Raw genomic sequence first — 20,293 nt, 5'->3', positions numbered from 1 at the left:
CCCACTCCCCGCCCGTCGCCGGAGTCGGACCGCGGGAGGAGAGGAGGGCGGCAGTGTCTGCCTCGCCGGCGGCCGGGTGGAAGGAAGGCCGTTGAAATACCGCACGAGTCGAGGCCCCCCCGGGCCAACCCAGACCGCGATGCGCGCCCCGGGCTGCGGGCGGCTAGCGCTGCCGCTGCTGCTGCTCGCAGCGGCCGCCCTGGCCGAAGGCGACGCCAAAGGGCTCAAGGAAGGCGAGACCCCCGGCAATTTCATGGAGGACGAGCAATGGCTGTCGTCCATCTCGCAGTACAGCGGCAAGATCAAGCACTGGAACCGCTTCCGAGACGTGAGTGCGCAGGGCGGCACGGGCAGAGGGCCGGGGCCGCGGGTTTGGAGACGGAGCTTCGGCGCGGGGACCCACGCGCGTCGCAGCCAGAGGCCCCAGCAGCCCGGCCGCCGACTACACCGAGAGTCCCCAATCCGGCACCCCTTCCCCGCGTGCCCTCGGCCGACGGTCTGGGGACCCCCCCCCCAACTCTGGTCCCACATCCGCCCCGGGCAAGGAGACGCTCCGGGGGCGCGCGCTCGCCACCGGGTCCCTCGTGGGCCGGGTGCCAAGAAGGGGCGCGGGGTGCGGGGGGAGGACGCGGGCCCCGCTGCGACTGGGCCCCGACCCGCTCCCAGCTTGAGTGGCCCCCGGGCCTGCCCCCAGCGGGTGGATGCTGCAGGCTTCACATACGGGGCACTGCGGAAGGGGCAGGGCTGGGTGGGGCCGGTAGAAGGAGCCCGTGTGGCGCGGGCGCCCCGTGTTCCCACCGTGGGCTTTGGGGGAACGGACCGTGCCCGAGCTTTGAGTTGGGGGTCCCTGCAAGCCTCAGAAGGCTGGATGGTAAAAGGCGAGACCGCCATGGGGCCCCGTCAGAGCCAGGTCTGGGCCCCCCTGCCCAGGGGCGCGTCCCCGTCACCCAGGCTGGTTTCCAGCTTTTGCGGGGAGCCCAGACCCGGGCCAGAGGAGCGGCTCCCAACCGGAGGAAGAGTCCGTAGCCCGGCGGGCTTGGGCAGCGGGGAGGATAGCCCAGCAGCGGACGCCCGCCGGAACCCGGGCTTCACCTTGGACCGAACTTTGCGGGGTGGGGGCGGGGAGGCGGCTGCGGGCGCGCCGACGTCGCTGCGGCGCTTTCCCGGCACCTGTGGATCCGAGGGCGGGCGGAGCTGCGGGCCGGGTCCCAGGGGTGCCGGGGGCGCGAGGAAGGGGGACGAAGGGCGTGGCTGGGCCCCCGAGCACCGTGGCTGGGGGTGGGGAGCCAGTGCACCGCCGGAGACGCCCTGACCTGGACGGGTTCCTCCTCTGCGACCCCCGTTCTTGACACGTCCCCCCAGCGGCCCCCCAGGCGAGCACCTCGATCCGAACAAGCCGCCCGCAACCTTTCTCCTAAACCGCGTGCATCCACCAAGTGCCCTAGAGACCTGTTTAAAACACACAAGCTCCCCCTGGTCGCCAGCCAGATGAGGGGAGCGAGCAGAGACCGATCTTTTTGCTAGGGGGAGACAAGTCCCTGTGTCGCCCTGAAATCAAGCTGCCAGGCCGAGGGCCCCGAGTAGGCTGGCGGTCTCTTTCCGTGCGCCAGCCGCGGCTGCTGCAGCCTGGGGGTTTAGCAGGGCCTTCCCGAGGCACCTGCAGGCCCAGTCCGGTGGTAGCTGCAGTGTCCTACCGCTGCCTGGGCGGCAGCCCGCCCTCTGCAGCGAGGGGGCGGCAGCCGGCTGCCATGTGTCACTGGTCCAGGCCTCCCTCCAGCTCACTGGCTGGCTGAGCCTCCCAGATAGGTCAGAGGAAAAAGAAATGCTTCACCGGAACAGTAGAGGTTTAAAAATAAAAGGTTCCTCCCACCCCCCTCGCTGCACCTGCTTCCAGTGGGGCACTCTGTGGGTGGAGGGTGAGAAGCGGGGACTGCTGAACCCCACAGCCCAGGGCCGGCCCCCACCACAGGTGCCAGCTGCATCCCTTCTCCTCCCGGGCTCCCCGGGAGAAAGCACCAGCGCTGAAATTCTGTAGGACAGGTCCCCACAGAATTCATGGAAAGCTGTAGAACAGATGCTAACTGGGGTGAGGGGGTGCGCAGGCTTTGATAGCACAGATTTCCTCTGAAACGACAGAGCCCAGCTGCAGGAGCACAGGGTCAGGGGGAGAAGTAGGACAGAGAAGGCCGAGCAGGAGGGCCTGGCCCTGGGAGGTGTCGGCAGCGTCTGCAGAAAGGCAGGAAGCAGGCTGCTTGCTCGGAGCCACTGCATTGCATGATGCCAGCAGTGCCTTGTTGTGAATAGCGCCCCCTGGAGTTGTGCAGTGCACAGACCATACGCAGGGCTGGAACAGCCCTCCAGACACTTGTCAAGCCTCCTCTGCCTCTAGAGGCCCCGCTTCTGGGCCCAGCGACATCTCCATCGGGCCAGCTCCTTTGAAAATGCGGTGCTTGGCCCTTCACAAGAGAGAGAGGAGTTTCTTTTGAATTCCGGATGCGTTGCCAGGTTGAGCCAGAACCTTGTTGCTAATCAGTCATAAAATGGTGCAGGCCCCTGTTGCCTGGAAGGGGAGACAAGCAGGCTGGGAGGGGTATTCTCAAGGCCTAGGAGGGGGTCAGTAGTGCGGTGAAGGAGGTGTCTCCTCACTCGGCGGCATTGTCAGGATTGCTCAGGGAGGCGTGAGGGGATCCAGGGAGGAAGAGGTAAGAGGTTGGGAGCTGCACCAGCTGAGCTGGTTAGCAGGGAGCAGAGCTGAGCGCTCTTTCCCAAGCCCCAGGATTACCGGGAAGGCAGGGTTTACCAGCTGATTAACCCCCCTGCCGTGGGCGCAGGGCCCTGGCACCCGCAGCCTGCATATGGCTCTGCTCATGCTGGGGTCTGGCCCTGCCCTCCCTGGCCCCATCTCTAGATTCACTCCTTGCAGCATGGGGAGGGACTTTGCTGCAGGTCTTGGAACAAAGCACACAGGGCCTCACCGAGCTGGGCCCTCTGAGGGGAGGAGGTGCGTTCTGCAGCCATCTGCAGGGCAGCTCCACAGCCTGGCGGGGAGGAACTGACACCTCTCTCTCTCTCTCTCTCTGTCTGTCTCTCTCGGGCTCCTCTCTGCTTTGTCCTCCACTCAGTTCCGAGCGTAGCATGGTGCTCGGCGCACGGTTCCTATCTGCTGCATCACTGACCGCAGGGAGCACTCTCTTGTGCCAGACCCTGCAGTGAGCACTTTGCAGCCATTGCCTCTTGGGCGGCTCCCCAGCCTGCTTCTTTATAGTGTACCCATTTTATAGTGCGAGAAACTGTGGCGCTGAGTAACTTCCTCGAGGGGCAAATAGCTGGTCCGTGGCAGTGGTGGGATTTGAACCCAGGTCATCTGACTCAACTTGGCCTTGCAGGGAACTCAGGTCTAAGACAGTGGGAGTGAGAAGGAACAAAGTCCACCCTGGCTCGTGTCCTGCCTGTCCCCCGAGACGCCCTGCCGGGAGGGGCTTTAACAGCCTGCATCTCAGCTGCGCCGAGCAACACCCCAAGGCAGCCTCTCCACCCAGGAGAGGTGGGAGGCAGCGTGGTGGAGCCTCGGGTGCAGACCGAGCGGCTGGAAGGAAGGGCACACCTTGTTCACGCAGGCAACAGTCTCCCCCTTCCCCCAGAGGAAAAACAGCCCCCAACACACACCGTGCCTCAGTTTCCCCCAACTGTGACTTCCTAGTCACAGTGTGCTCACTCAGTCACAGCAGGCGGGCCCCTTGCGCATCCGGGGGGCTTCGCATGAACCCTGGGGCTGGTCCAGGGACAGCATTCCCTGCAAATTCCATGGGGTTCTTGCGTGTTTATGAACATCAAAGACACTGGCAGCAAGCAGTGGCCACAAAGGGCTCCGCCTCTTACCCCCTGGCTACCCCACACACCTGAACCCGTGCGATGAGCCACACAGATGTTTGTGGGGAAGCATAGGTGGGCGAGAAGGACCCCATCATGAGTCAGAACGGATTGGGGTATGAGGATGGGAGGATGGGTCCTTCCCCAGTCGCCTCTTCCTCTCTGGCTTCTAACTCTTGTCCCCCTGGGGGTGGGGGCTGGCATCTTCCAGGGACTCTGAGCCCGACCTGGGGAGGCCGTCCTGCCCCCATCATCTTCCAGCAGCCTGGAGCAGATGGGGCGCCAGTGCCCCTCCCCCTAATTCTGCAGAAGGTCAGCAGCCATCTGAGGCGGGACAGAGCCCCAGGAGCCGGCCTGCCCATTGCAAGGACAGAAGCAGCTGGGTGGCCTTCACCTTCCCGGCCCTTGACTTTCCCACGGGTTTAACGGGCAGGCTGAGCAGGAGGATCTGCAGAGCCCTGAGCATCCTGAGACTCTGCGAAGATGGCACAAGAGCCTGTCACCAGCTCCTCCACCCACAGACAGAGCCCGCCCTGTCCCACCACCACCACCGGCTGGGCGGCAGGTGTCTGGGGTTAAGGAAGAGCCGTTCTCTGTGAGCAGGCCGGGGCGGGCGTGTGTCAGCCAGAGACCTGGAAACCTGGGACGTGGGCCTTCGTGGCAGGTGGGGCTGGGAGGCCCCTCCCGGCCCTGGTCCTGCGTTGCTGTAGCAGGGTACCACTCACAGGGAGGCCTGGTCAGCTGGGCTCTGTTTCCCACGGCTCAGGAGGCTGGGATGTCCGCGGTTGGGTGCTTTTCCTGGATCCCCACGTGGCATCCTGGGGCTCTACCTTCCTGACTGCTCCTAGGTCTGATTGCTTCCAGAAGGCCCGCCCCCAGCACCCTCCCGGTGGGCGTGACCATGCAGTGGGTAGTGCTGTCTCTGCATGCGTGCTCGCTGGTGCAAGGTGAGCCTGCTCAGGGTGTGGGGAGGGAAAAGGCCTGCCCACACCTGGGTGTGGCCGCAGCATTTGGGCAGCCCGGGGCCCAGCCAGGTTCCTCAGTTGTGCTGGCCGCAGGTGCAGCTCCTGCAATATTTAGTGGCCATCAGTGCGCATGGTACCCACTGGGTGCGGCCTCGGAGCGTCACACTGTGGGCGGGGATGAGAAGCCTCCTGCTGATATTTGTAACCTGTGGTGCTCACCTCCCTGTGCCTGAGGACAGTCGGGAGTAGACTGTGCCTTGCCACCCATCGCCATGTGTGTTCGTGCGCAGCAGGTGCTCACTGTAAGTCTACACCCTGGGGGCTGTCACGGCCAGAAAGGCTCCCATCTAGCTGCCCTCCCAGGGCTCCCCCCACTCCAGGGAGCAGCGGTGTGCTCAGGCCCCAGAGGGCAAGGAGGGTCCGGGGCCGGTTCTGAGCCCCGCTTGGACCCCAGCTGAGATAGACACAGCTAGAACCCTGGCACCCTAACTTCTGTAATTCATAGGGTAAGGGGGTGAGTAGTGACATGCAGGAAGATTGTCACCCAGCCTGCGGGCCTGCACCTGGGTGGGAAGCTCTGACCCCACGAGGCAGGCTGGCCGGCCCGCACACCTGTAGGGAGCAGCTTCCCAAGGCATGGTGTCCTGCCCTCGCCTGCTCTCTTCTTCCCTGGCACCAACCGGAGGTCAAGGCTGCTGAGCAGGACAAGGCGGGCTTACTGGTGCCTCCCCTTCAGCCTCATGCAAGCTTCCCTGAGCTCTTGTTGCTTGCACAGGCCGGGGGACGTGACGCAGGCTGCAACTGTGCCGGCCTCGCGGTGCTCAGTTTGGAAGAGCTCAGTAGCGCTAGTCGCTGAGGGCTCAGTGCCCGCACAGACTGGCCCAGCAGACAAGACGCTCGTGTTCCACGTCCCAGTGCCGGTGCCCCTCCTTGCTGCGGTTCTGGACTCCACTTCCCACAGGGGCACACGTGGGAGGCAGCAAGTGAGGGATCAAGTCACTGGGCTCCTGCACCCAAGGGGGAGACCTGGATTAAGTCCCTGACGCGCTACCTTGGCTGTGGCCCAGCCCTGGCTCTTGCGGGCATTTGGGGAGTGAACCAGACGTGTGTATGTGTGTGTGTGCGTCTCTCATATAAATACATAATTTTTTTAAAAGAAAAGGAACAGGCTGGGGAAGGGCAGGCAGTGAGACGCCATCTCCCCATGGCCTGCCGTTCTGCCACCTGCCAGGGCCCGTGTTTCCAAAGCTGCAGACGCGGGTCTTCCTCAGAGACCCCTGGCATTGATACCCGACCTTCACCCATGTCCCAGAAGGGAAGCCAAGGTCCTGAGGCAGCTCAGAACGGAACCCCCCGCCCCCAGGCTCCTGCCCCTTGCACCTGTCCCCTGCCCTTCTGGGCTGATGCCTGGAGCAGCCTGCGACCCCAGGGATGGGGCCCAGAGGCCACTGCAGTGGTGGGGGCAGTCAGGCATTGGGTACCTGAGCTGGGCCGGGCCACGGGTATGCAGGGAGCAACAACAAGCACATTTTTGCCCTCCAAGGGAATTCTTCAGAGGGAAGGGGAGGTGGGAGGCAGCAGTCCCCCGGATGCCTGCTCCGAGAGGGGCCAGGGTTAGTGCCTCACCCCTCCTCGATCCTTTCTGGCTGCCTCTCCGTGCTCCCGTGGCTGTGTCTGAGTGGGAGGAGGTCCCACCCACTCCTGGGCCTTCTCAGGCAGGCGGGCCCCTCGGGCTCCCTGCCCCAAGGAACGAGGTGTAGATAGTGCGGGGGCCAGGGCCTCTCTGAGGCTGAGTGAGCCTAGCCTACTTCCATCCCCAGAGATTCTCGATGCGCTAGGAAAAGCAGACGCGGCGCCCAGCGGGGCTGCAGCCACGTGGCTTTTTCCAGTCTCAGGATGAACGTGTTGCAGTTCCGAGGCTGTCCCTGGTTGTAGTCGTCCTACGGAGACATCTCAGAGCCCGGAGGAAGGCGGGCTTCAGGGGTCGCTGTCTGTGTTCTCTGGAAGCACGGAGCTTCCCAGGTCACAGAGTGTCCTCTGGGTTCCTGCAGCTCTAGGAGGAAAGCAAGGGGTGGGGGGGGGAGGGGAGGTCATCCCCATTTTATAGACAAGGAAACAGCCCCCCCCACCCAGGGCGAGTAACTCTTGCTGGCAGGCAGTGGCCAGGCAGAGCAGGAGCCTGCGCCTGAGTCCACGCGGGGGCGGTGACGGCTGTCAGTCTCCTGTTACTCTGCTGCAGAGGCAGGTGCAGGACCACCCAGGAAGGGTCTCAACCCCGACAGCAGCCAGGGCCTTGTGGGCCACGCTTCTGTGCCCCACCCTCCCACCAGAGGGAGAGGCAGGGAGAGAGGGGGTTAATTCAAGCTGTGAAGTGAGCGGGTGATTTGGGTGCTAATTAAAATGACAGGAAGTAAACAGGCTTGGAAACACCCAGCATGCAACCCCCCTCCCTGAGCCCTGCCTGCACACACTCCGCCCGCCACTCTCCCGGGCTTGGCGCAGCGGGCCCTGTCTCCATGGCAACCGAGCTCAGAGCCACAGAGATCAAAGCCGGAGATGGGTTAGCTCCAAACCAGCAGAACCAGGGGTGTGTGAAGGGGCTGCTAGTGCCTGGAGAAGAGGGGCCCCAGGTGTCTTCTGCCTCCACTGCCAGCCCCTCCCTCGACGGCAGGACTCCTGTGAGCCGGGCTTGGGCCACCGCTGGCCTAGGACTTTCTGTATCAGGTGACGTTTCTGCCATCACAGTTCTGCGTGCCAGTCCCCCACAAGTCCCTTAGCCTCTCTGAGCCTCAGCTTCATCACCTGGGAAATGGGTCAGATCGGCCCCAGCTCCACCTTTATAGGCACCGTTCCACCCAAGGCACGGAGCACGCCTGCGTTCTAGAAGCTCTGCTCTCCTGTCTGCTCTGTGCTCCCCGCTGGGCGTCCTCACGCCCAGGTGATGGACGCGCTCCTCTGTTAGCCCAGAGTCTGGGGTCTCCGCCTGTGACCCATCTCCCCGCCGGCCAGGCCCTGGCTGTAGAGCACGAGAGTTGGGGCCCCCCCGGGACCCATTTTTTCTGGCAGCAGGGCCAGCGTAGAAAAGACCCTGGTGCCCTTCTCAGGCCACTTCTCACAACATACAGGGCTGCGGGAAAGGCATCACACATAGCCCGCACCTGACCCCGGGGGCCCCTGTCTGCTCTCCCCCAGTGACCTCTCTCCTGGGCCTCCTCCTTTGGCCTCGTGTCCCCCAGTTTGCCCCACCCCAGGTTTCCTGTGCTGCTATAACCGCTTGGGGTTGTTGAGTGCTTCCTAGATGCCATGCACCCACACCCCTGAGCACTGTCTTCTGGAGCCAGGACACAGGTGCTGAGCCCCGTGCCGTGCCCACCCGTGCGTGCATGCATGTGTACTTATATGCAGGTCAGGGCATGGGGGAGTCTCTGTGGGACTGCAGCCGTCTTCTCCCCCTCTCTGGCTGGCTGCTTCCCCCTCTCCCAGGAGGCAGGGCTCCACCCAGGTGCCCCACCAGCGCTGACTATCCCTGGCTGCCAGGGTGTACAGTAGGCAGAGCCTTGCTGGAGGCGGGGCCAGCACCCGTGAGCCTGAGGGGCCCTGGCTCTGCAAGCTGCACCTGGGAGAGCAGGCTCACGTCTGCTGGGGGCTCGGGGCGTGGCTGGAGCTGCTGGGGCAAAAGCCCCCTTCTTCCAATTCCGGGCCACAACTTCCCCTGAATTTCCATCCAGAAATTCCTGGTCCTGCCCCTCGAGAAAACACCGTTGTGTACTGAGTCCCAAAGACTCTTTGCACGGGCTCGGGCAGCAGGGTCAGGCTGAGCGTGGGAGGGCCCCGGCGCCAAGGCCTCAGCTGAGCTTCCCACAATTCTGGTGCGGCTGGGGCCTGGGGTTGCCAGCAGGTGACTCCCTGGCCCCCCAAAGCCCAGCCGTTTCTCTTGTCCCTGTCCCAGGGAAGGGCGGGAGCAGATGGACAGACCCCATCCTCATGGAGGCCAGTATCCACTTTGGCCCACTACTTAGTCATTGGCAGCCTCCATTTCCCACCTGTGGTGGCAGTGTGGCCTCCTGGCTGGGCACCGCACCCTCTCAGGGAGCCCAGGAGAAAGGCTGGGTCTGAACTGGCTTCCCTTGGCCCTAGCCGAGCAGGGACACTGGGCCTGTGGCCTCCTCGGAAGTCGCCCGGAAGTGCAGAGAGCTCAGTGCAAGCCTTGAGGAACTGGTGGTGCCTGAGCTGGGGCGGGCGTGGGCAGCGGGAGGCCCTCTTGTATGCTTCTGGGTGCCGGGCTGCTTGGCTGCGAACAGGTGTGTGTTGAGCCAGGTGTGGGCAGAGCAGGTGTGGAAGGGAGAGGCCAAATGCAGGAGACAGAGGGAGAAAGACCAAGAGACATCATGAAAGTGAGAGTGATGGCCAGCCCCAGGCGGGCTGTCATGGGGAGCGCTCTGCTGTTCCCTGCCCACCCCCTCCTCCCCATCCTATCTCATGCTCCCTCCCTCCTGCTGGGGAGAGGCAGGAAGGCCCAGCCTGAGGGAGACCCCTGGCCTCCGAGTGTGAAAACTGGAGGCTGCTCGCAGAAGTGGGTTTTTTACTTCGATTCTGGATGGGAACCATCTGGCACTGGGTGAGCCGCCTTCAAGTGTCCTGTCTTCCAGGATTGCTCTGCACGTGTGTGCACATGCGCATAGCCCAGGGCGTGTACACACACACACGTGCCTACACACATTATATAATACACGCTGTGAGCATGTGTGCGTGCACCTGGGCATGAGCAGTGCACACCGTGTGCACAAGCACACACTCAGCTACACCTGTACACAATGCATCTACCTGCTCTGCTTGGGCTCCGACTGACCTTTGCCACAGAGGCCCTTGTCCCGGCCTGTTCCAAGGCTTGCTGGCTTCCAGGGAAGGCTCAGGGGACCAGAGCCCCAGGGCCTCCAAAGTCATGTGGGAGGTGTCCTCCTTGTGTCCCTTGCTGCCAGAGTTCCAGGCCTGACAGCTAAGTGACCCCTGCCCCCAACCCCAGCACGTCTCTGGTCCTGGAGCGGAACGGAACCCAGGAGGAGCGGGCAGCTTCGGTGGCTTTTCATGCCCTTCGCCCCCAGCCCTGGGGCCCCAGTTGGCTCCTTGGCCCCGCCAGCCTGCTAGCCCTCTCCCTGCCCGCCTGGCAGGGCTTCTGCTGGGAGCCACCCTGGAGGCTGTGGGCTGGTTTTCAGAGACTCTGTCTACCCCAGAGCAGAGAAAGGAGAACCAGATGCATTGGGTGTTTTGTGCTGGCCGAGCAGGTGGGACCAGGGTGGGAGCCGATTTTTCCTGGCCACACTGGCAAGGAGCCCCTGTGGCTGGAACAGGGCGAGGTCTCCCATGCCTTAGGCTGCAGAGCTGTGGGGCCTGGGTCAGGTCATTTCCTCTCTCGTGGCTGGGCCAACTGAGCTGGCCCCGGAGGACCTCTCAGGACCCTCCCTCTGACCGAGGGTGTGATGGGTTATGACGCCATCATCCTTGGCACGCTGGCTCCCTCACTGAGCGTGCCGTCAGAACTCTGCAGGAAAGGCAGACACTGCGCCCACACCAGTGACCGGCGGCCCGGAAGACAGGGCCCCTCTTCCTGCTGTACTCTCAGGGGCGTGGGTGTCAGGAGGGGACCCTGGCAGAAGGGAGCGCTCCCTGTCTCATCTCTGGGACACCCCGGGCACGGGCGTGAGAATCACCGGGCGGGGCTGTGCAAGGCCCTCTCAGAGCCCCGCTCCCTGCTGCGCCCCAGCGGTGAAGTCAGAGTCTCCTGGCTCCTGCTGGAGTCCCTGGGCACCGTGGGCAGGGCCCGCAGGTGAGCTCACACTGAAATCTCCGTCTCTCTTCCTTTCCCCTCCTGCTCCATCTGTGCTGCGGGCCCGCCATTCCCTGATCTGCAGGAGGTGGAGGTGAGTACCCCCCCCGTGTCCCCCAGCCTAGGTCTCTGCAGAGCAGCCCTTTCCCTCCTGACCCCCACTCTCCCTCCAGTGTGGCACAGGGGGAATAGGGACTTCCAGGAGAGGCCAGAGAGGATTCTGGATGTGGGCTCAGGGGAAGAGACGTGTGGGCGGGGCAGCTGGCAGGGCCCGGGTGCCCAGGGGCCGCGCTGGGCAGACAGCAGCGTGGCGGCGGAGTGCGTGTGGACGCAGTGGCCTCGTCTCCCCGCTCCTTGCTGCTGCGGCTGCATCTGGGCTCTGGGAGGTGACTCAGCGCTCCTCCTCCCCTGTCCCTCTCTGCCCTGCCCTAGGACGACTACATCAAGAGCTGGGAGGACAGTCAGCAAGGAGATGAAGGTACTGTGCCCCTCCTGGCGTGCAGGAGGACCGAGACCAGAGGGTGAGGCCTGGCCACAGGCCCTGACTGACGGGGGTGGCACTTCTGAGCTTTCAGTGAGGGGCTGCTGGAGGGAGGGGCCTCCAGGCTCTGAAGTAGGGCTGGAGGTGTGTGTGTGTGGGGGGGGGGGTCCTGTGTTCTCCCAGGAGACCTGAGGCCTGACCCTGTGTCCCTGTGTCCCTCCAGCCCTGGACACCACCAAAGACCCCTGCCAGAAGGTGAAGTGCAGCCGCCACAAGGTGTGCATCGCCCAGGGCTACCAGCGGGCCATGTGCATCAGCCGCAAGAAGCTGGCGCACAGGTGAGGGGCTGGGGGCAGTGCCCAGGTGGGATGCAGGGGCCCTGCTCAAAGGGCAACGGCTCGGCTGACCTCTCCTTACCTGTTAGTTATTGTTGCCGTATAGAGCACCCTAAAACTCAGTAGCTTAAGACAATGGGTAGGTGTTACCTTGCACGATTTCTGAGGTTCCGGGAGTCAAAGTGATTCCGCTGGATGGTTTTTGCTCAGTGCCTGTCGTGGGGTCACAGTCGAGAAGGTGGCTGGGGCTGGAGGACCCCCCCTTCCAGGCTCGTGGCCGCTGGTCGGAGGGCTCAGTTCCTCGTCGTGTGGATCTCATCCTCATAGCACAGCAGCCGACTTTCCTTAGGGCACGTGGGAAGTCACGCTGTATGGGGCATCTGTGTCTCTAAGGCGAATAGGTTGGCCCCCATGATTTGGAGTTCCTTCTGGCTCTGACAAGCAGATTGCATGCAGTGTCCACGGCCGTAGCCTCCGAGGGGCCACTGGAGAAGGCCCGAGTTCCAGCCCAAAGACAAGACTTGGCTCCAGGACCCCCAGGGAGGCTCTGTCTCCAGGACCACAGAAGATGGCCCTTAGGTGCCTGCAGGAGCCGCCTCGGCCCTGGCCCCTGGAGGCCATGTGGGTGTGCAGGGCCGGGACCTGCGGGCTGTCCCAGAGGCCTCTGCTGTGGGCTGGTCTCTGAGTATGACGCCCCTGCAGCTCCCGCAGTCAGCCTGGGCGGTGCTATGTGAAGGCCCCAGTGGACTCAGTAACCCCTGGAAAGGGGTCTGGGGGCTGTGCCCTGCTCGGTTGGTTCCACCGTTAGGAGTCAGAGGAGGGTCCAGCCAGGGGTGCCATGGGAGGATGGGCAGGGCAGGACGGGGGCTGCTCTGTGTAGACGGCTGGGCCAGCCTCTTGCTGGAACGGTCCTGAGCCTTCCCTTCCCCGTGCCTCTCTCTTTCGCCCCCCTCGCCACCCCTGTCCTGTAGGATCAAGCAGCCCCCCCTGAAGCTCCATGGAAACAAAGACGCCCTCTGCAAGCCCTGCCACATGGCCCAGCTCGCCTCCGTCTGCGGCTCTGACGGCCACACCTACAGCTCCGTGGTGAGCAGCGCAGGCCCTGGGGGGCTGGGGTGGGGTACACCCGAGGCTGCAGGGGCAGAGGCGAGCACTGCTGGACCTCCCCAGGGGTCCCCAGTGCTGCTCACTGCATTCAGTGCAGCCAGCGGCCTGGCTGGGGCCACGTGAGACTCACAGCCAGACCCTGCCCTGACCACAGGCAGGTGCAGGTAGAGGGTAGGGCCTGGAAGACTGGACGGGGACCCCAAGTCAGCATCACTGAGGGCAGGGCCTCGCGGAAGCACGGAGTAGTGTGGGGAAGGGGCTGCGCCACCCTGCCGCCCACTGCATGCACGGGCGCTCTGGGCAGGAGGGAACAGGCTGCGGGAGGGAAGTGTGGCGGGTGGGGTGCCCGTGGCTGCCGTGGGGGACGTGGGTGCAGATTTAGTGAGGCCACGTGTCATGAACCCGAGACACGCAGGGCCCACTGCTAGCACTGAGGGGCCGGGGACCACTGGGTCGTGGAGGACACTGGCTGTTGGCCAGGGCTGAGGTGCAGGCCGGAGTGGGATGTTGCTGAGTGGACAGGGCCACCTGAGAAGAGGGGAGGGAGGGGGGAGAGGACGGGCGAGGCCAGGGAGAGGCTGTGCTTAGGAGAGCAGGGCACGAGGACAGTGTGTGTCCTGTGGCCAAGGGCGCAGTGTCCTGCAGGTCATGCTGTGCTGTCGGGAGGGGAGGCAGCTCCATCCGGCTTCCATCCCAGTGCGGGGGAGCCCCGGGCCTCCCTGTACCAGGAGAAAGATAGTCTTCCCTGGCAGATTGTCTGGGTGAGGGGATAAACTCCACACCGCCGTCCCCCACAGGAGATGCAGGCAGACTGGGGAGGCCCTGGCCACAGGGCGGGGTGAGCCTGCTCACGCCGATACCCTCCGGAAACCCTCTGTAGCCGATGGCTGGGGCATTGGCAGGTGCCTGGTGGATGGTGGACGGTGGCTGCTTGTTATCCAGAGAGCTGAGAGGAGCCCCTGCCCTGGCTGTGACCTGGGAAGACCATGAGAGAGGGGCCAGACACAGGGACTAAGGAGCTTTTACAGGAAGCGGGTACATCCCGAGGGCCAGGCATGAGCTATGGGCAGCTAAAGTGGGGCGCAGAGGGAGATGGGAAGGACAAGTATTTAGAGAGGGCAGGCCGGTAGGGGTGGGTCTGGGGGAGCCTTCAAGAACTGGCACTGCTCCCTGCAACCCCCTTCCTGGGCTTGCAGGCCTTGCCACTCTGCCCTGTCATCTGCAAAGGATGAGAGGGGCTCTTCCAGGCGGTTCAAAGATGAGGCAGATGTGGCTGCCACTGTAGGTAGGCTGGAGGCTGCCCCCAGCCCCCAGTCCCCAGCCCTCAGCCCCCGGTCCTCAGCCCCCAGCCCCGGCCCCCAGCCCCATGTTTCTCGTGCAGTGTAAGCTGGAGCAGCAGGCATGCCTGAGCAGTAAGCAGCTGACAGTGAGATGCGAGGGCCCCTGTCCGTGCCCTACCGAGCAAGCCGCCACCTCCACCACGGACGGCAAGCCAGGTAACGGGAGCCTGGGTCCCCAGCCTGGGCGGGGGGCCCACTGCCGGGCTGCCCTGGGTGCCTCCTTCAGGGCTCTAGGAAGGCAAGAGAGGTCTGCAAGGTTGGAAGGGAAAGTGGCAGCAACAGAGAGTGGCCTAGGGACTCGGGGGGCTCAGCCCTCATGTCTCTTCCCGGGGGTGTGCGGGAGGTGGGGTGGAGGCAGGGGGTTTGATGCTCAGGGGGAGAGTGGCAGAGGCCAGCAAGGAAACCCTGGGTTTCTAGCTGCCCTTCCCTGGTGCCTCGTTGACCACTGCCTGGCCTCCTGGCCTGTGGGGCAGGAGCCCACAGACCCTACCCCCACATCCTCCCTGCCCACATTCTCTGTCCTGCCACCTGCAGAGACCTGCACGGGCCAGGACCTGGCTGACCTGGGAGACCGGCTGCGGGACTGGTTCCAGCTCCTACACGAGAACTCCAAGCAGAACGGCTCAGCCAGCAGCTCCGCAGGCCCCGTGGCTGGTATGGGAGCTGGAGTGGGCTGGGCGCGGGATCCAGGAGACGGTGCACGGGGCCAGCCTGTGCTCGCTTCCTCCTGCCCTAAAAGAGCCTTAACCCGGGAGAAGGAGAGGCCAGCAGTGGCCAGAGTGTGAGGGGTGCGGCTGCTGATGGGATGCGGGTGAACAGGCCCAGGCCCTGGGGTTGGAAGCCGAGGGGAGGGAGGCACTCTTCTCCTTGAAGGACTTTCAGAGCAGGGAAGTGTAGTGGGACTGGCACGTCCAAGTGGCACTGACCCTGCCCAGAGGCAGGAGGAAGGACAGATGGATGGAACACGTCCCACCCTTCCCCCAGGGCTGGACAAGAGCCTGGGCGCCAGCTGCAAGGACTCCATCGGCTGGATGTTCTCCAAGCTGGACACCAGTGCCGACCTCTTCCTGGACCAGTCGGAGCTGGCCGCCATCAACCTGGACAAGTACGAGGTCTGCATCCGCCCCTTCTTCAACTCCTGCGACACCTACAAGGATGGCCGGGTCTCCACTGCCGAGTGGTGCTTCTGCTTCTGGAGGGAGAGTGAGTGTGGCCCCTGGTCCACCTGACCGGCCGCCCCCGGGGGGGCACAGTCACTCCTCCTGACCACTCCTGAGTCCAGACTTCGGGTCCTCCCACTTCCAGCACTCTCAGGGCTGCTTCGCTTGGAGCCCAGCGAAGCCAGGGTGTCTGACCCCTTCCCGGGCAGGCTGCAAGGCAGAGCTGGATGATGGGGCTTGTGCACACGTGGGGGCCTTCTCTGAGAAAGAGGGCCTGCGAGCCAAACGTGCGAGCTTCCCTGAGAATCCGCTCCTGCCTTCTTTGCCCTGGATAAGCGCATAGGTAGTCATCAGTGCCTCAGCGGTGTGGACACATTTGTGAGATGTCTACACCCAGAACCAGAGCTGGACGTGTGCTTAGGGATGACCTCAGCCAAGGCGCAAAGTCCGCAGTGGGGTCAGGCAACCTGCCTGCCTGGGAGCTGGGGCCGGCCCTGAGGTTGTGCCTCGCTGGCTGGTTCCTGCATTCGGGTGAGGGGTACGGCATCTGTGGCCAGGGGCTGAGGCTTCGGCTGGGGCTCCACCGTAGGCTACCTTGGGACCCTGGGCAAGTGAGCAGAGGTTTTCAAGCTCGGCTTCCTCCTCGGGATTGGGAGAAGGGTGCATGCCTTGGAGGCGGTCGTGAGGATGAGCGGAGGTCATCAGGGAGCAGGACCCCGTGCAGGAGCAGGGCCTCACAGATCCCCTCTCCAGGGTGGCCTCCTGGTCTGTGTCTGTCCCTGATTGTGTGCCCCTCCCACTCCCTGCCTTGCGTCCACACTTTCCCGTCCCACACCCTTGAGCTCATTGTACCCACTCCGTCCACCTTCCTGGCTGGGAGGCTGGGGACGGTTCCTGTGGCACAGGTAGGCTCCCAGGGGCCAAGGTCACAGGCATGTCACAGGTCGGCTGCCAGTCATCTCAGGCCTTGGGAGCGCTGTCCTACTCTAGCCGCCTGTTCCCCCTGGTGTCCCTCACCGGGGCTGTCCATGTGTTCACCCCACCTCCTCATCTGAACCCTGTTTGCCCACCCAAGGGTGCCCACCACCCTCAGAGAGCCCTGGGCTCCTCGGGGATTCAGCTCACCCCACAGCCAGAAGGGCCTGTCCTGTTTGGAGACTGCACGTTTTCCCCTCCAGGGGGCGCCTGCTGCGCGGCCCCCTCAGAGGCTCCCTCTCTCCGCAGAGCCGCCCTGCCTGGCGGAGCTGGAGCGCATCCAGATCCAGGAGGCTGCCAAGAGGAAGCCAGGTGAGGGCCGGGTCGCGGTGCTGAGGACGGGGCAGCAGGAGGAGGACCTGGGGCGGGGGCGGGGTCTCCCCAGCATCCCCTTGACAGGTGTGTTCTGAGCTCTGATTCCCCGCCGTGTGTGCGGGGGCTGGAGCCTGGGACACAGGAGGACCCTAGAACCTTCCTGTCACCTGGACTCAGCGAGCTCAGGTGAGGGCCCTGCGTGACAGGTGCTCACTCCACTGCCAGCCCTGCGGAGACGGCAGCCACTGCCCTCGGCGGGGCCAGACTGAGCAGGACACAAGTGGGCCCTGGTCCCCTTGAAGTCAGTGCGGGCCGGCTGGGAAAACGCGCCAACACATATGTACATGCACACACACATATACATGCTTACATGCATGCTACATACACACACTCATACATCCACATGCACACACACCACACACATACATGCACACACATGCCGCATGCATACACTCATACATCCATATGCACACACATACATACACCCACATACACATGCTACATGCACACAGACATCCACACACGCAGATGCACCGTGAAGACACAGCTACAGCTGTGGCTCCACACGTGGTGCTGAGGCGTGATGCCAGGGCATTGGAGTCGGCCTGCGCCTCCCGGGGCCTCTCGGAGGAGCGACCTTCGCGGGGAGATCTCAGGGAGGAGAAGGAAGCTGCCAAGGGCAGTGTCGAGGGCGCACAGAGGAGCAGCCACGTGGCTGGACGGTAGAGACCGGAAGTTGAAACGCCACCCCGCGAGCGCTCACACACCGCGCTGACTGAGCCTGCGTGAGCCGGGTCTGCCCGGAAGCAGAGCCGCAGGGCGCCGGCCTCCTGGCTCCTGGCGCCCTGACGTGGTCTGCGTGGCCCTTCCCCGGCACTGAGAGGGCAGAGGGTGGACACAGGAGCAGCAGGTCAGCGGCAGAGGAGCCGGGGGCAGCAGGCCGGGCCCGCCTGGTAGGATGGAGGATGCTGGGCACGGGGAGAGCTGGCTGGCTGTCCTGGGGCACTCGGGCCACGAGCCGGAGCATCACAGGGGCCTGGGCCTGGGCATCTGGGCAGCTTGGGCGGCCGGCTCCTGTTCACGCTCGGGGCCCCCAGGCTGCCTCTCTGAGCTCTCGCTCCGCCGCGCCTGTCCCCTTCAGGCATCTTCATCCCGAGCTGCGACGAGGACGGCTACTACCGGAAAATGCAGTGCGACCAGAGCAGCGGGGACTGCTGGTGCGTGGACCAGCTGGGCCTGGAGCTGACCGGCACCCGCACGCACGGGAGCCCCGACTGCGGTAAGGGCGGGGGCGGGGGCGGGGGCGGGGGCGGGGGCAGGGCAGGTTTGGGGGTGGCCTGCAGGACCCTCGCTCACCCGCGGCTCGTTCCCTTCACAGACGACCTCGTGGGTTTCTCAGGGGACTTTGGGAGCGGCGTTGGCTGGGAGGATGAGGAGGAGAAGGAGACAGAGGAAGCCGGCGAGGAGGCCGAGGAGGAGGAGGGCGAGGCGGGCGAGGCGGATGACGGAGGCTACATCTGGTAGATGGCCCTCAGGCGCGGGGGAGACGGGCCAGCAGAGCCTGGACAGAAGCAGGCGGCTTAGTGGATGGATCCGGAGAGGACGGACGGCAGGACCCTGGCTCCAACGGGGAGGGCTGGAAGTGCGGGTGCATGGCGCGTGTGTGGCCCGTACGGCTAGGGTGTGTGTGTGAGTGCGTGTGTGCGTGTGGCATGCGCTGACAACCGTGTCCTTGACCCACACTGCTCCTGGCAGTCACCCAGAGCCCCTTCAGCCATCTTGTAGTTGTTTTATTTGCATCTGTTGTTGGGTTTTAAATACACATTCACACGCCTGCACACCCTGACGGGATGAATGGATGTCCCCAGCCATTCCCCAGCCCCGCCCTGATTCCCCTGGCTCTCCACCCTGGCTCCACCCCCCCAACCCCTTCCCTCCCCCTTCTGGCCTGTGTGCTGTCCCCACTGCAGAGGGCAGGGCCCGCAGGGAGCTGTCTGCTGCCCAGAGTCCTCCCACAGAGCTGGGCTGCTTTGGTGAGGGCTGGAGGGGTGGGCCAGGACAGCCGCGGCAAGCCCTGTGGCTGGCTTCTCCATTTCCCGAGCTGGAGGGAGGCTCTGCCACCTATGCCCAAGGGGCTGAGGCTGTGAGGTGATAGGGCTGTTGTGAGGACAAGGACCCAGTGCGGCAGGTGCAGACCCGGGGTGGGGTTTTAGGAATGGGGGTGGGGCAGCCCAAGAGCCAAGTTCCGGGAGAGCAAAGACTGTCCTGGCCCTTTCTGGGCGTCCCTGGCGGGGCCGTGGCGACACCGTGCAGCTCCCCCTGGCTTGCCTTGGTTCAGCTTGCAGGGTGCTGCTTCGGTATCTGTCCCCCTGTGTGCTCCAGGTGTGTGCATCCACCTCCCCCGTGACCATGACCCTGCCTGAATGCTCCTGTCGTGCCCGGGCTGACGGAAAGACTCGTCCCCGAGACCCTGTGGTGTGACCTCATGATCCGCCTTCCTTGTCTCCCAGGACATCCCCAGCCCCACTGGCCTCTGCTGCCTCTTGGAGTCCCCTAGGGCTGCCCTAGGCCTGGTGGCTGGGCCCTGAGGCCTCGTGTCCAAGGAAGCAGATGCCGCTGGCTGTGTTGTTTCCCCAGTCTGTCCCGTCCTCACTGGAGAAGCAGAATCCTAACATCCGTGCTCAAGAATCTCATCCCTGGACCTGGGCCTCTGGTGCCCCAGTGGTGTACGTGTGTGTGTGTGTGTGTTTGTGTGTGTACACCCAGGACCATCCTGGTGGCCTGGGACCCTGTGTGCCGGAAGAGCTGCGGGGAGGGTGAGTGGGGGTCTGGGGTGGGGGTGAGGGCACTCCCTGGGCGCTGCTCCCATCCTGGGAGACTCCAAGGCAGCACAGTACTGATGGTGGGCTTGTCGCTTGGCTCCAGCTCCCCTGGCCCCTGCTTCCTCCCCTCCTCCCTGAGGTCCCTGCTCTGTGGCAGGCCAGCCCCCTGCTGTCCCCAGACTTCTTTCGCAAGTTGGGTTTGGAGTTCACCTCTTTCTCCGACCCACTTCCGGACCTGTCCCCTGGGGCCTCCCGGGAGGGGCGGGCTGCAGAGGAGGGGGCGCCTCCGCCTCTCACTGTCTCTGGGTTTTCTGGTTGTGCACGTTTATCTGACCTTGTACATATGTTTTAGGACGAAAGTGAAAGGTGTTGAACTAGTCCGTAGTGGGGCTGCAGGGGCGCAGCCTCACCCCTCTCTGTGACGCCCCCCACCACGCGACTCCACTCCACTGAGGACCCCCAGGGACAGACAGAAGCAGCCCTCCCCCACGGGGCTGACGGTCTCGGGGGCAAGGTTGCAGGTCGGGCCTCCCTCGGCCCCTTGGCTCCATGTCCGTGACCGAGCCGCCTGGCTCCCAGCCCCTGCATGTGGAAGTCCTCGCCCCTGCCTGCCCCGCTGCCCGGGCCTAGGCAGGCTAAGGGAGCGTGGCTTCGGTGGAAAAAGCTCAACCAAACTTCACGAGAACGGCGTCTGGCCTGGCTTTGGCCCTCGCTGCTGGGAGAGGCGGGCGTCTAGGCTGGGGTGCGCTGGGCCAGCAGAGAGAAAATGTGCCTTGAGAGACCACGCAGAGGAGCCCAAGGGTGGGGGACGAGGGTCGCGGCCCGGGAGCTCGGAGAGGCGGCGAGGCCGAGTGCGCCCCCTGCTGGGGCTGCGGCCACAACGCAGCGGCGGCCGCCTCCGCTCTTCGCAGCAGCCCAAGCGCTTGGCGTGCGCGGGTGCGCGCCCCGGACGCCCGCATTTCCCCGTGTGCGGCCGCGCGTGTGGGATCGCCGGGTCCCGGGGAGGAGACGCAGGGGGTAGAGTGCGAGGGCCTGTCCCCCGGAATGCCCTGGCAGAGCCGCCTGCTTCGTAGCCTGCAGCCTGCTCAGTCCGTGTGAT

The 20,293-nt window shown here is 64.5% G+C and overlaps 1 protein-coding gene across 1 annotated transcript; it reads left to right on the top strand.

The window, feature by feature from the left end:
* Positions 1 to 18,210, top strand: SPOCK2 (SPARC (osteonectin), cwcv and kazal like domains proteoglycan 2). The gene is made up of 11 exons (XM_008269988.4): positions 1 to 328; positions 10,745 to 10,753; positions 11,092 to 11,137; positions 11,364 to 11,478; positions 12,447 to 12,561; positions 13,964 to 14,078; positions 14,457 to 14,576; positions 14,907 to 15,125; positions 16,307 to 16,369; positions 17,514 to 17,651; positions 17,751 to 18,210. Exons 1-11 carry the CDS (start codon positions 140 to 142, stop codon positions 17,894 to 17,896), a joined length of 1,275 nt encoding a protein of 424 aa, XP_008268210.1. The 5' UTR covers positions 1 to 139; the 3' UTR covers positions 17,897 to 18,210.
* The last annotated feature ends 2,083 nt before the right edge of the window (positions 18,211 to 20,293 follow it).

Source organism: Oryctolagus cuniculus, chromosome 15 (genome assembly GCF_051225735.1).
Source record: "Oryctolagus cuniculus isolate XC-2025 breed Fujian yellow rabbit chromosome 15, ASM5122573v1, whole genome shotgun sequence".
Lineage (NCBI taxonomy): Eukaryota > Metazoa > Chordata > Mammalia > Lagomorpha > Leporidae > Oryctolagus > Oryctolagus cuniculus.
This window is presented reverse-complemented; position numbering and strand designations above follow the sequence as displayed.